We start from the raw sequence: 15,203 nt of genomic DNA, 5'->3' as shown, positions 1-15,203 counted from the left end.
ATTGCTGAATCATAGTCATTTTCAAAGAAAGTTCCTTACCTCCTGGCATCACTAAGCCAACGTCCTGGACAGTCAGAACGGAAAGCTTTTCTTCAGAGTCCACTCGAATCACTCCATAAGTGAGACCATGCATGGACAGAACCCCTCTGCCCGGCGGCTGATTGCTGTCATCTGTCGGCCTGCAACCGTGGGTTATAACATCAGGCAGACACCAGCATTTCCTTATTAATGGACTACTAGAGAGTTTAAAATTTCACCTTCTTTCTTCCCCTACTAGACCTGACAGAATCCTGTTTTTCAGTGATTTCTGAGTAATTATGTCTGTCAACTCTCCCATTAAGTAGCTACCCACACATATGGGGCTGCAGATATGAAAGTAACACCTAACATTTACTCGAAACAGCTTGTATTTAATTTTCAGATAGAATGATTACACAAGTAAAGGCCTTTTGCCTTGTTTTAAAAATACTGAAAGGCAGTGCAGATGCTGTGGAGGGAAACTGCACTCTAAATATTTGGAACTCATCAGTAAATAACTTGATAAACTCTCTCTACGTTACTTACTTTGGGGCAACCTAGGAAACCACACTCACCTGCCAGACTAAAAGCCTAACTCTAGCACACTGGCATCAAAGCCAAGATTAGAATACAAGTATGCTGTGTTTAAATCACAGATATGACTTCCCATTCCCAATACTTAAGCATTTAAAATTACTAAATAGAAGAAATCAGGCTGTAACAGATTCACTGCCAAGTGTCTCTGGAAGCTGCATGGACTTTACCATCTTTATTTTAGTGCATATAATTGAATTCTTCCTATTCTAATTTACCCCAAGAAAATTAAAACAAATTACACCTTCATCAGTCATGGTCAAAATGTTGTGGATGCAGCCTCTTTGTAACACCTCCGTTTGCTCAAATTCACTGCCGACACACTCTACAATTCCACAGCATCAGCACAAGCTGTCTGTCAACTTCTTTCAATATAAAACTGCCTGCTGTATCAGTGGGTACAATTATACATATGTAGAGTGTGGCTTGAGCAAAGAAATGTTGACGCATGCAAGTTATTAAGTCAAGGGAGTATGTCAGGGCTTTTCATGTCTGGAAAGATTCTTCTACTGTCCTGCATTTTAAAATGCAAAAAGGGAAGGTAACATGATGCTGATTTGAGTGTAGATAATGAATCCGTGTAGAGCAGCCAGACTCCAGCTATTTTCAAGATGGATAAACCAGCCAGTATTTAGTTCAAGATTCTGCATTTTTCCTAAATAATCCATCACAACACAACTATTTTTAACAGCTAATGTCCTTCTATATGACATTTCTCCCCTGCTGTGCTTGAAATACTAGATGGGTCTTAGCCAATCATGCTCACGTAAGCCTTGCAGTGATCGGCACTATAAATTTCAATTAATAGGTTTTACGAGGCATATTTCTCAAGTGACACTGTCAACAAAGAAGGATGTGGGGATGCTCAAAAATGCATTAGAGTATAAAAAATGGTGTTTGTAAACAAGCAGCTGTGATAAATAACATTCCCATAATGTAAAAGGAACTTTCAGTGACATTATTGATCAACTTCCTCTCACCCTTGCTCCCCAAAACACACATTTTACTGCTCTTGAGAAGAAAGGCCTCTTGCAGGCACACGCAGCTTCTCCCAACCTTCTAGGAGTAGAGGCCATCATCACATACGTTTTCTTGCATTAATTATCACCTACAAAGACTGCTAAAAAGAAGAGCGGGTGCAGCTTTGAAAGACACCAGCTGTGTGCAGGATGGGGGTGCCAGGAGGGAAGCTGGAGGCACGAGGCCTGCTAGGACCATGTTGGGGGACTTGTCACTAGAGCTACAGTTGCTGCGGCCTGGGCTGAGGTAACAGCTTTGCCCAGGATAGCAAGAAGTGCTGTGCGATGGAAGCAGGTGGGCAGAAGGAAAGAGTCGTCATGAGGACCTGGGGTCCACAGGGCAGACATTGCAGAGCTGCTACTTAAGAGTACTTCTGGTATCCTGGTAGTATGAGGTGGATCCTTGAACGAGGCACCAGTTAACCATGCTCGAGTCTCCTCTTGCAGGCAAACAGCTATCTGACACCGAAAGGGAACACAGCCAGAGCACTGGGACAGAAGAGTGAGGTGGGGAGCTAAGCACCTGACAGCACCTATACGTCCTCTTAGAAAGTATCTTGTCAGCAACAATGCTGCAATATATGGTATCTTATTTTGTCCTGTGCGTGATATCCACATGGGAACAATCCTAAAACAAGTATCTCTGCCAAGCAGGAGAGAAATCACTTGGAAAGGAGGTATAAATAACTCCATTCCAATGTATTTATAATTTATTTTCAAGTTCATATTTTTAATTTTCTTTACACATTCAGTATTTATAATATTGGATTTGGAATTCTCTAAGACTGCTTGCTAGACAAAGATAAATCCCTTTATTAAGGTAGGAGCAATTAAACAAAGGTATAATTCCACCTACTTGATATACTAAGTAAATTTAACTTAAACCATCAGACAAACCTATTCCTTTAGTCTACCATGAAAGAGGGACAATGTGCATCTACTTCAAAGCTGATTTGTTCATACTGAGTAGCTGTAGAGCATTTTGAGGACAGTTACTACTACCATTTACAGATACAATCTATTTTACCACTATTCTTTGCCAGTCGTTTAAATGGGCAAAGACCTGTTCTGAAACTTCTGCACTCCCTTAAGCAAGTGGGTTCAGACTAATATACAATAAACCAAAGGGGAATACCATAAAGAATTATTTGCATGACACATTCCTCTAAATATCAGGCTTCATGATTCAGCTCTAAGGCTAAAGTACCCATTAGTCTATTACTGACTGTCTTTTTCTAAACTATAAGGGTATTTCAACTGAGAACTGGTTTTGTTACTCTTCCTTGTAGGAAGATCAGTAAAAATACACCATAGATTTTGACAGTCAGGGCATTAACAGGGAGCTCTCTGGATCTGTGCTCTGCAGGGAGTCATTTAAATGCATACTTCAGCTGTAACTCTTTGGAACTTGTATGATAACGACTTTACTGTCAGTGGAGATGGCTTGAATAAAATGAAAAATACTAAAGCTCCCAAGTTCAGCTGGTATTATCCTACCATTAAACAGACTTCAAAAAAAGGAGATATGTGTTCAGTAACATTCACTGTAGCGAGAACTGCTCTGTAATTACACAGCGAGACATTGAAGATAAAAATGCCTTTTTTTTTTCTTGGAATTATCCACTATTTTATGTGCTAATAATTTTTTTTTTTTACGTAGACTCTCAATGCTAGTTAATTTGAAAATGAATCTCTAGTGCTTCAGATGGCTACAAGCATAGAGTCTAAGTCTAGAAAGGGCACGCCAGCCATCGCACGTTGAGATACAGTGAGTTCTCCCACATCATAACCTGCGATCTGGGGCAGATTTTCCAGGGCCAGCATAGGAAATGAAAACCCTCTCCTGTTAACCAGTGTTCAGCACAAGCAACGTTTGCTGCCCATCTCTTGGCTTCACATCTTTCTTCCTATGATGTGTCGTTGGAAAGCTAATGGAAAATCTAGTTAAATTTCACTTGGACAGTGTATTTTAAACTTTGTGGCAGGAAGTATTTTACTTAATGATATTACAGTGCTTTACACTTCTATCCTGCATGTTTTAACATGTGAAACAATTATAAATGGCTGCAGAAATCTGTACTTAAAAACAAAGTGCCTACTGTTCAAGGTACAACTTCTAGAAAACTCTGCCAAAACACACAGCAGTTATGCCATTTACTGTGTGCTACAACACTCATGACAGGTGCCTGCTGCATACTGACATTCATGCACATAAAGCTTAATAGTTTTATTAGAATTTATCATCAATTTTATTTCTAGGCACAAGTCCCCCAGACTCAAAGGGCATTTCCAGATGATTACTGAGAGTCTATGAATGGATAAAAAGTGCCAGTCAGCCAAAAACAACCTGCAGAATGTCATAATTCTCTTTAAACAGACTGCTTCAAAGTATGATTTTCCTCAATAGCAATTCCACCTAAATTCCAACATTATAATTAATTTTATGTTTACGGTGTCATTTTTCCACTTCTTTTTACAGAATTAGCTTTCGCATTTCAGTCTATTTCATTTAAAATTAGATAAAATTATAGAAATGGGAACTATATTATAAAGCACTCTGAAGTTGAAATTATTACTGTACAAATTCTTCTTGTATGTCTTCTTTGGACATAAACAAAATGAAAACTAAAAATGTCATTCAGAAGTTAAGTATGCAGATCAATACTTGAATAATTTTTTAATTTATTTTCAAATTACCACATATATTCTACAGTGGGTCTATTTCCACTGGTGTAACACAGTACCTTCGAATTGCCACAGTGAGAGCTTCTGGTGAACTAGCGCAAGGACAAATGACCTCCTGTCTTAGACCTTTACTTTGGAAGACATTGAGAAATGCATCACAGGAAGAAATAGACCCTGGGGTAAAGGAAAAAAAAATCAGAGGAGAAAAATAATCTGTTTTCTGAAGTGATGCTATTCAAACTGCAAACTTACTAGTGAATTTATAGGCTTTTCAGGAGAAAAAATTTAAGAAGGACCCATGACCACTGGGAAAGAAGTCATAGCTGCTACAACTATATACATGTATATACAGTTGGTGTATGCATACAGAGAATAAAGACTAATTTTTCAGCATAAAGTCCTTTCACTATGCTTACGTAGAAAAGCCATTGCTGCTAGATTTACAATATGAATTTCATTAGAGTTTTCTTTTTAGGATGAGGCAAATTGAAGATTTAACTCAGAAACTCAAAGCCAACTACTACAAGCAAGCAGAACACCTCTGCACTGGTATCCTAAAGAACATAGAGAAACAGTTCATAGAATCATAGAATGGTTCATGCTATTAATTGTCATGAAGTGATACAGATGTGGTTCTCTAGAGTAGTGTAAGTATTCTCAGTTACTTCTGCGCCTGAGAGCCATCATTCAGAAGAAATATTCTGATCCTTTCTGCAACTTAAGGTTATATACTTCCATCTTTATACATGACTGTCATGTTAAACAAAACTGGATTTGCTGCAACTTACGTTATGTGGAATATCAAGTTTGCTTCAGGACTAGATAAAGAAAAATATATTTTAAAAAAATCAAAAATTTTAAGTTTCCATAAATATTATAAACTTTGCAGTAGACAAACCCTATACTTTGTAAATATTTTAGCTAAGATGACTGAAGATTGAAGCCTTAAATGCAAGACAGAAAACACTTCCTATTCTCTATCGGCCTGCAGAAGCATAGCTTACATGGGTTTGCACCATCAGCCACTATTAGCATACGCAGCGAGGACAGGTTGATATCCCTCTGATCTCGATGTGCCACCAATGCCCAGTGCATGTCTCTGGATTTTACACAGGCAACTTTTGCTGCAATAAGAATGGGAAGATTACTAATACACCATACAGAAGCTATACAGCTATATTATCCATTTGTACTTTTGATTCTGACTATCAAGCATGCTTTTGTATATTCTTGTTCCTTACCTTTGTATTGACAGACTTTTTGTATCCATGACAGTGGATTCACTTTCATTAAGGAGTATGGAATACTTATAACATGCATCATGTTCATGACACTCTGAAATCAAATAAGACAAATGGGTTTTATACAACAATCGTGGTAATTATTTATATTGTGTCATGGGCAGGGCCATCTATGCAAATCACTCTATGCTTGTTTTATTGTCAATGCTGGCATTTATCTTTATTTATCTACATTAAGATGAAACAGACCCCCATTTTCTAATGCCTTAATTAAGGACTAAGGATTCAGACTAATCAGATCATAACTTTGAAGCAGTACTGAAAAAAATGAAACATATTTTCTTTATATTTATACTCGAAGCGATTCACTTTAAACAGAAAAAATAAAAGGACATTGGATGAACAATGTCCACAGGTTTGCTATGTAGGTTAATATTATCCCTAAGCCTGCTGAACTTCAGTGTGTATGAAGACTCTTTACTGAAAAGGACAAGCATCAGCAACATATCTGTCTAAAGAAATCTATCCCTGTGGGGACTGGAAAACTAGTAACAGTAGTGGGGCAAAAATTATTTAAAAGACAGTTGACAGAGAAATTGGGAGTCACACATTAAGCAGAGATCAATTTATTTTAACAGAAAATAAATGAAGGAGTTCTTAGTCCTTCTCCAGGTGGGCTAATTCCAGTAGTTTCAACAAAGTCATGAAAAGCTGCAGAAGTTTAGAAAAAGCAGCTGAGTGAAACCAATGACAGATCCAAAACTCACCCTCCCAGTCTGAGGCAGTCAATTGCTTTACTGATTTCTCAGTGTTAGTACTAAACAAACAGCCCGTAAAAGAGCTGCTGCTTTACTTCTGTTACCATTTAGAAATGTCTTCTGAGGGTAACACACCTCTGCTCATAGCAGCTCAGGTTAATACAGTATTTGTATTGGAAAACCTAGGCTTAAGAAAGGTTAAGTGTCACAGTGGATCAGTCATCTAAACACTTGTAGAACTGCAAAAGATAGTTCTCCTTTCAGTCTGGCACAAGTGCAGGTACAGGAAAAGCACTTACAGGCAAGTCATGAAAAAAATGAAGTTCATACCAAGACTGATAGCAAAGGAAGGCACAGAAAAGCTCTATTAGATGCTTGCTTTCAACTTCAGTGATAAAGATGGTCCTTTAACATGAGATACTTATGGGCGTTAAGCCTAATAGATCCTTTCTGCTTCAGAAGTGTTATTACTGCCCTTTGACATTAAGAACAGCATAACACTGCATGGGAAAAGCACATCAAGATCCCTGGGAATCATAGCATGTAGGGCCTGTACATCCTGGGACCCCCAACAGTGACCCTTCAAAACTTGATATCTGTTCTTAAAATGATCAGTTAATAGTAAGTATTTTGTCAGTCATTGATTGCAGCAGTACCTTTAGAAGCAATCCTTAAAAATATGTCAATTGCCTCCCACGTCAATCGAGGAAGACATTCAAACAGCAAGCAGAGAATTTATGCAATTTAAAGTATCTGAAATGCTTTAATGCAAGCATATTAGATTAGCTTATTTTCAAATACTCACACAAAATAAAAAAATATACTTACTGTAAGAATCCCATGCCATAAACCAACATCCTTCTTGAAATCTAATACATTCACAATTGTTTCAGCTGTCCAACAAAAACAAAACAGAGTTTATTTTTCAGAACATGGCACTGACCCAAGGCGAACCCACTCAAAGGAAGGAAGCTTCAGTATAACGTGATTGATGACCTCAAAGCTTAACTTTCATAGTAAGTCTCCACTGCAGGATTTGTATTGGCTAGGACATTATTTGTACCTCTTACAAAGATATTTTAAATGTGTACATATTTTCTAAAACCAACGAAAAAAAAATCAAGTTTTTAAATCTAACAGCCTTTGGCACAGGTAAGACAGGAGCCTGATGAGAAACAAATTACAATTCACACTTGATTTTAAGGATGAAGCAAGGGAAGTGTACTCCATACCTTCTGTGTATCCACATGCCTGGGTCAGAGCTTGGCAGTGTGTCAGCAGTGCAATCCTTGTCACAGTCACTCCAAGCACACTTCCATCTTTACATGTTTTGTACTAAAAAGAAATAAGCAAGGAAAGTCAATGTGCAATAGTTGCCCTATTTCCACTATTTAATAGCTATGTTTAAAGTGTTTCCTATGTAGGTGAATGATGGACACATATAATGACTCTATTTTAAGAAGGCAGCAGTACTGAGGAGTCTGGGAGGAATTTTTTGGTTAAAAGACACTTTTTTGGAAAGGCTTTCTCTTTTTGACTGAAGCTTTCCAGGCTTGATATCAGAGATCCATCTCCTGTTTGAATACAGGCATTATGGAAAAATAATTCTAACAGTTCTGATCATGTTAATGACTAAATGACTGGCTAGATTTAGCAGAGAATAACCTAGTTCAGTCTGCTCACTGTTCATGTTAGATTTTACAGGCCAACCAATAAACATGAGCTTCTCCCTTCTGTGTCTTGTAAGGCATGGGTAAGAGCTGACCGCAGAATCCTTGCTGGGTGCTGTTACAATAATCTATACGCATACAGTCTGAAAGACACAAGCTCTTTGATCAGAAGAATATGAAAAAGTCATGAGAAAGCAGCATAAAAAAGAGGTGGGAGATCATTGCTGATGATTGCAGTAATTTTTGCAACTTTATGCAAGAGTCTGAAAACTATCAGTGGCAATTAAAGTAAATGAAACATTTATCTTTCTCCATGATGAAGATAATCAGCAAAATTGAAAATGGAGGCATCTCTGCTTCTCTAGTCTAGTTCTGACTGTGTGAAGATAGGAAATACCTTTGCTCCATTCACCTGGACTTTTTCCCTTTGAATAATCATTGAAATTCAATACTAACATCACTGAATTCAAGGCATTCGAGTTTATGCAGAAGTGGGAAAAAAGAATGGAAAAAAAAGAAAAGAGAAAAGCTAAACTTAACAGCATCGCTAATTTTCCCTTCCTGATGATGGTCTTTTGGGGAGTGTGACTCACAAAGCAGTAAGTGACAGGCAAGCATTTGAACAAGTTTCTCCTCTTTCAAAGGGTCTGAAGGTTGCGATATGAGAACTGAAGCTTCACTGTGAAACTTGCTGTCTCAAGGCTAGTGGGCAAGCCCACTCTGTGAATGAGACTGAGATTGGTCAAGGCAAGTTTAATATAATATTGTGGCAGCCACACAGATGATATAAAAACATTAACGTTAGAAACCCCCAAAATGCAATTTAACATTTCATTAACTTTTCTGAAATCAATATCCAGTATAATTTATTAGAAAATATTACTTATTAACAGGCTAAAACAGGATGTTCTTTGCTTCTGTGACTGGTGAATGAATAATGATGTTTACCCAATGCAGAAGTGCCATACGCAATGATTCGAGGAGAAGATGCATCTTCATTAACTCACCTCAATGTAAGCTGTGTCATTGTTTGCATCCTTGATGTGTGGGAACCAGTCACGAGGTGGCTTGGAGAGGTGTTTAGATTCTGTGACAAACCACAGCAGCTTTGGCCAGCCTGAGGTACAAAGAAAAGTCAGCTTTTGTCGAGTTTCTGCCGGGTAAGACAAGACGAAACTCTTCTCTGCCAGAGTTTTTCTGCCCAAATATGGTGTCACCATTACCCAAACATTGCTTCTTTTAAACCTCAGTGTAACATGGGAAAGAAGATTTTCCAGAACTGCTTCCTTAACATGGCTATCATGGCCCTCTCAGACAATCCCTGAAGAAATGGCTGGGCAGTTTAAGCTGTTATTGACTCAAATAGTTTATGACCACTCTCCTGTCAGAGGTTACTGTCCCTACCACTTAGCTATGGGACTGAATTGTACGAATGCTTCTGATATACTACAGTCCTATGTCTGTTGGTTTAATTTCAGTTGTGGCAACAGAGGATCTCAGCAGCCTGGCTGAGCCAGTGGAGAGCCAGATCAGGAGTGCTTGTACTGCTTGGCAGCCATGAGGCGGGAGCAGCGATCTCTACCAGCCACCGACACATAGCCGGGGCAATCGCGTCCCAGCAGCCACGGCTGCTCCTCTGGCAAGTGTTTCATCACAGGCCTGATCCTCGCCCACTACAACTAAACAAGTGCAATGACTGTTATTGTAGTAAATGACCCGTGGTATCGACGATAAGCACAGGTTAGCTCACCTTTAAACTGTGGTATCTCCCCTGTGGGGCTTTTGGGCAGTCCTTTATGGCATGCGTCACTAGTCAAGGCCACAGTAACTCCACAGCTTCCAAGCAAAAAGCCTATTTGCTGGCTTCCTGCATCCTAAGAGATAACAAAATAAAAGCAATACACAGAATTGATTAGAAGTGATTACAGGCTGAAAACGTTATTGTCCTTTGGCACATTATCTTGAGAGGAAAACAGTCTCTTTCCTTTAAGCAACTTAGCTGATTAGCAAAACTCATTTGTACATTGACAAAGGAATTCCAGAACCTAGACATCTTCTTGTCTGTAACAACATAAATCATAAAGACAACTGAAGCCATCACATGGTGCTTGCTCTCATATCTCTTCATAAATGACAACGGGTGTCTGCGAAGAGTGGCTGGTACACCAGAGGGTTGTGCCATCCGGAGGGACCTCTGCAGAAATGTGCTGACAGGAACCTCACAAAGTTCAACACAGGCAAATGCAAAGTCCTGCACTGGAGGAGGAACAACTCTGCACCAGCACGGGCTGGGGGATGACTGGCTGGAAAGCAGCTTTGCAGTAAAGGACCTGGGGGTCCTGGCGAACACCAAGTTGAATGTGAGCCAGCAACGTGCCCTTGCACAAAGAAGGCAAATGCCTGGACTGTGTTAGGCAAAGCATTGCCAGCAGGCTGAGGGATGTGTTCCTTCACCTCTACTCAGCACTAGTAAGGCACATCGCAAGTGCTGGGTCCAGTTCTGGGCTTCCAAGTATAAGATATGGAGCTACTGGAGAGAGTCCAGCGAAGGGCCACTATGATAATTAAGGGACTGAAGGATGTCTCCTACAAGGAAAGACTGAGAGAGCTGGGACTGCTCAGCCTCGAGAAGAGCAGGCTTAGGGGGGATCTCATCAATGCGTACAATCATCTGAAGGGACAGTGTAAAGAAGACCGAGCCAGACTCTTTCCAGTGGTGCCCAGTGACAGGACTAGAGGCAATGGGCACAAACTGAAACAGAGGAGGTTCTCTCTGAACATCAGGGAACATGTTTTTACTGTGAAGGTGACTGGCACAGGTTGCCCAGAGAGGCTGTGGAGTCTCCAACTTTGGAGATATTCAAAAGCCACCTGGGCATAGGCCTGGGCAACCTGCTCTAGGTGGCCCTGCTTGAGCAGGGGAGCTGGACCAGATGACCTTCAGAGGTCTCTGCCAACCTCAACCATTCTGTGATTCTGTGATGATTCTTGGAAATAATACAGGTTATAGACGCTTCCACCTGGAGAAAGCTTTCAACCCTTAAGACGTTACGATGGGCATACAGTGGTGACAGTATCACTATTTATGCTGATCTAACCTGACTTGTCAATAACCATTTCATTGAGTAGTTACAGACACATTTCAGGAGCACTATAGATAGTCAAGTGCCCATTAAAGAAAGCACATTACATCTTACTTTCATCAAAGGGATATAGGCAGTGAGGCTAAAAAGTCATGTAATGATTTCAAAGCCTAGGCCACGGCTGTTCTTTAAGAGATGCTGTGCTTTTACAGCATTATGTCTGCTTTATGTATAGTGTCTTGTTATGATTCTTTATGAAGTTTACATCTATCCACTAGGCTCTTCAACAGAGCAAAGCCCTAGATGTAAATACACATAGAAGTGTTAACCCTTTCTTTGCAGAATGATTCTACAGAAAACAGCCTACAGAGTCTTAAAAGATCAAATTAAAGTATCTTTCAAATCAACCATAAAGCACACTTAACCATGGAAGCAACCAGAAATACAGAACAGTTACCTTAATCTATTGATTTATTCAAAGGAAAACTGTATGATTGAAAGAAAGCCCCAAAGGATATCTTACTAATTTTTAATGCAATTTTTATGTAGTTAAATAATGCCATCTAAAATGTGGAAGCAACAGGATCAGAGGAAAAACAAAAGCTTACTTGTTTTCCATACTACCTCAAAACATGTATATGGCACCAATTATCAGAACTTTGATAGCTGAGCAAACAATGTGGGACAATAAACTGATCTGTCAAAACTACGCTATGTAACTCCTTCCACCCAGAATTACTGCATTTGCTTTTGCTTACTATAACCAGAATGCATATAAAACCAGGAAAAACTGACAAGGTACTTTTTCAGGAAGGCTACTTAAAATTAAGCTTGTGCATCATCTTTTCCAATAAAAAACTAGAAAAGGAGAGTACCCTTTGAACAACAGAAAATAATACTGCTGTATCCATAAACAACATTTTGGGGAGCATGTTGTTGACCCCACCTTACCTGCACCAGGGGGGCTTCCAGGACAAAAAGGGCTTTGTCAAGCATTACTGTCCTCACTGACTCTTGTGTTAGCTGGTCCACATCTATGTTGTCAAACCCCTGGGACAAGTGCTTAGCCAGACTGGATCCTGGTTCCACTTTAGGATGAGACCTGGCATCTCCACTCTTGGAGTTTGCTCAATGGAGGGAAACATGGGTGCCTGAACAGCGCAGCAGAGATGGCTCGCCTTGGAGGTCCCTCAGAAGGAATGGCAGGAAGATGAGGGCTGGAGTGCTCCATGCAGAACATCACTCCTTGGGCAAGACACAGCCTCTGAGACCTGCTTCTCTATCATGTATAAAGGGAGGTCACCAGTTTCTTAAAATATCAGATCCATACTACTACTACCCAAAATTTCCCACTAAATTCAATCTAAAAAGTGGTTACCAGTGTGTATGTAAGAATTTCTAACTACCAGTTAAAAAAACCCATTGCATATAAATTTCACAACTGGATGCAGCAACTGCATCGCTCTCAATTTCAAATTAAAAATAAAATGTTGTTGTAACTGTATGCCCTATAAAAGACTACTAGCAAACTGTTTCACCACTGTACCAAGAAAATCCCGATTCTCAAGCAATCAAATTCCATTTAATGCAGGAGTTCATAAGCAGGAACTAACCTAATAAATTCCATTAAGAAATCTAACATATGTAAACCAGTAGAAAGTGTGGACCTTAGAGCATCAGCGTATCATGGCCCTGGGGGATGCATCAGTTAAGAAATGATCTGTCAAGCTCTTCTCATAGCAAAACAACAGGAAAATGAAACTTGTACTAACAGCTTGAGTTTTTTAGGTAACACAAGAAAGAATGACTATGCTTCCACTTAGTGCCATATCAACGGGTTTAGAGCATGTCCACATAAATATTATTCACTCATTTGTAGTAGTTCACGCACAACCAGAGAGAATCATGTTTAGATTACTTAATACATTCTACTCACACGTCACAGTTTCTAATAACAGACTGTTTTACATCAGGCCAACCCCATCTCAAATAACATTAAAATCTTCACCCATTCTTTTCTGTACAGTTAATTCTTTCATTTGAAAGGACAACACGGCTAAACAATTACGTGACGCAACACTACCACAGGAGATTAGAAAAAATTTCACCATGTGTGGACAATAGCCAGTGTGTTTTACAGACTTTCAAGTCCTACGCCATGCCCTTGTGTCCATATCAAATCCTGCCTTCCAAGAAAAAAGCAAATCAAGACGCTGAAGTAGAGGTACTGTGACAGACAGTTTTCTCAATGGCCACAGGAGCTCTAGTTGAGGATCTTAGAGCACAAACACAATGAAGCTTTCTGGCAGTCTGCTAGTCTGTGTCCATCATTCCCACTTTCAGTCTCAGTCTCACACCTCCTAACTAGTTATCACCACCTCCTGCCTGCTTCTGGTGGCTTCATCCTGACTTAGAAGCAAAAAGTACCACAGAGAACAGAGACATGAAGAAGGGGTCAACATCCCTTGCCCCATGCTGGTGCCCGTGTGATACCTGCTGCCCCACAGAGGCAATTCTTTCTAACTACTCAAGTGGTGTTGAGCTACCAGACTGACAGCCAGGAGGTGGAAGATCTGAAACCATCTCAAGCCGAGAGCCTTATACATCCCAGAGACACACCGCAACCTTACCTACACACTCAAGTACATAAACACGGTAGTCTTTGCTGTTCCTCAAACCTCAGCATGACAGGCCCAGAGCAGTGAGGACCTTGGGTAAAACTTCTAAGTTTGAAAAATGAAGTTTGAGATGAAAATGCAGTCATTTGCATGAAGCAGTCAAAGCTTCCATGTGGGCCAGGAAAAAGAAAATTGACTTTAAAGGCATTGATTATTTCAGATTTCAGAGACAAGCTATCAGCATCTGTTTTGAGTAATGTAAAATGAATGTCTGCAATGCTGAAAACTGCTTTGTAAGTAGAAAAAAAAGAAACCAAATAATCTGCTGCCCCCCTCCCCCTCCCCGCCCCAAAAAAATCATCCTCCTCCCTTAAATAAAATCACTCTCCTGCCTGTAAAGGGAATTGATTTTCAGGACACACTGTTTTGTCAGCAGTGTCGTTTGCTATTTTGGTAATTTATGTTAATCTGTGACTTTGGCAACCCCCCCACTTGCCACAAACACTTTATTTTGCTGAATTTTGTGGGGGTAGAAAGAACCTCAGGGAGCAAGTCGAGACCAGGTGAAGTGACTCAACCAGCGCAGTCCCAACCACAGACGGGGAGATTTGCCAGCGATGCTCATTGTCAAATCCTCCACAATTCACAGTTGGAAATGACACGTAATGCAGGTGGAAGGCAAAAGATAGAGCTGAGGTATTGTAGCATGAGGTTTGAGACCAATTGCTGACTTTGGAAGTATAATTTTACATTTCTTGAAGGCACAGCACTGGCTGAGGTATAAAAAATGAGGTCTGCATAGCTTTAGACTATGTCTGCACACACCTAGAGAGATCAATCTTTCCGATGAAGCGAGCCGGAAATCCTCTCTGCTGTAGGTAGCCATTCAGGGTTCTCTAAAGACTTTTATTAAAGCTTCCCTAAAGGTTTTCACCAGTACCTGGAGGCAAATTGTCTTCTTCCTGCTGCAGAGAGTGATAATTCATTGTCACGATAAAAAAAATCCCACGTATGGCTGCATTTCAGCATGCTGTTAATGTCATTTCTATAATGCTTTGTGAAAGTACCTGTGTGAAGGAAAACAATTATGATCCCTTCTCCGTGAGTGAAAGTGCATGTCCTTATCTAATACGGAAGGAAGGAAGAGACAGCCTGTGCAAAGGTTGGCCTGATAAAGGTTACTCCTGTCCACTTGCAAATCCCAGACTGCTTTCAAAATGAGAACTATGTGGGGAAGCATCACAGACTGAACTAATTTTCTGCTACAATGCTTATTTGAGCTCTGTTTGCCCCTACCCTAACAAAAATTTGCTGGTAAAGAACAAATAGGACATAAGGGCAAGCATCACCACTTTTGAACCAAAAGTGAAAAGGCATCAAGAAAAACCTCTATTTTTAAGACACAAATATCAAAGACCTTAATAAAAAATTAAACACAAAGCAGATGCAATCTTTGTAACCAGCTTTAAGATGAAGAAATCATCTGCCTCCTCATACAGACCTTTAGTATCTGGCTG

General features: G+C 39.9%; 1 protein-coding gene across 5 annotated transcripts in view; it reads right to left on the bottom strand.

Annotated features, from left to right (window-relative positions):
- The window catches only part of DIP2C (disco interacting protein 2 homolog C), a 334,890-nt gene that overhangs the window by 76,384 nt on the left and 243,303 nt on the right, over nucleotides 1-15,203 (bottom strand). For all 5 annotated transcript variants that reach the window (XM_068404523.1, XM_068404525.1, XM_068404524.1 and 2 more), the window contains 8 exons: nucleotides 9,736-9,859; nucleotides 8,993-9,102; nucleotides 7,548-7,650; nucleotides 7,144-7,208; nucleotides 5,558-5,651; nucleotides 5,321-5,440; nucleotides 4,376-4,490; nucleotides 40-179 (listed from right to left, as the gene is read on the bottom strand). In XM_068404523.1, coding sequence (XP_068260624.1) covers nucleotides 40-179; nucleotides 4,376-4,490; nucleotides 5,321-5,440; nucleotides 5,558-5,651; nucleotides 7,144-7,208; nucleotides 7,548-7,650; nucleotides 8,993-9,102; nucleotides 9,736-9,859 — 871 coding nt within the window. The remainder of the gene's footprint in view (nucleotides 1-39; nucleotides 180-4,375; nucleotides 4,491-5,320; nucleotides 5,441-5,557; nucleotides 5,652-7,143; nucleotides 7,209-7,547; nucleotides 7,651-8,992; nucleotides 9,103-9,735; nucleotides 9,860-15,203) is intronic.

This window comes from Nyctibius grandis, chromosome 7 (genome assembly GCF_013368605.1).
Source record: "Nyctibius grandis isolate bNycGra1 chromosome 7, bNycGra1.pri, whole genome shotgun sequence".
NCBI lineage: Eukaryota > Metazoa > Chordata > Aves > Nyctibiiformes > Nyctibiidae > Nyctibius > Nyctibius grandis.
This window is presented reverse-complemented; position numbering and strand designations above follow the sequence as displayed.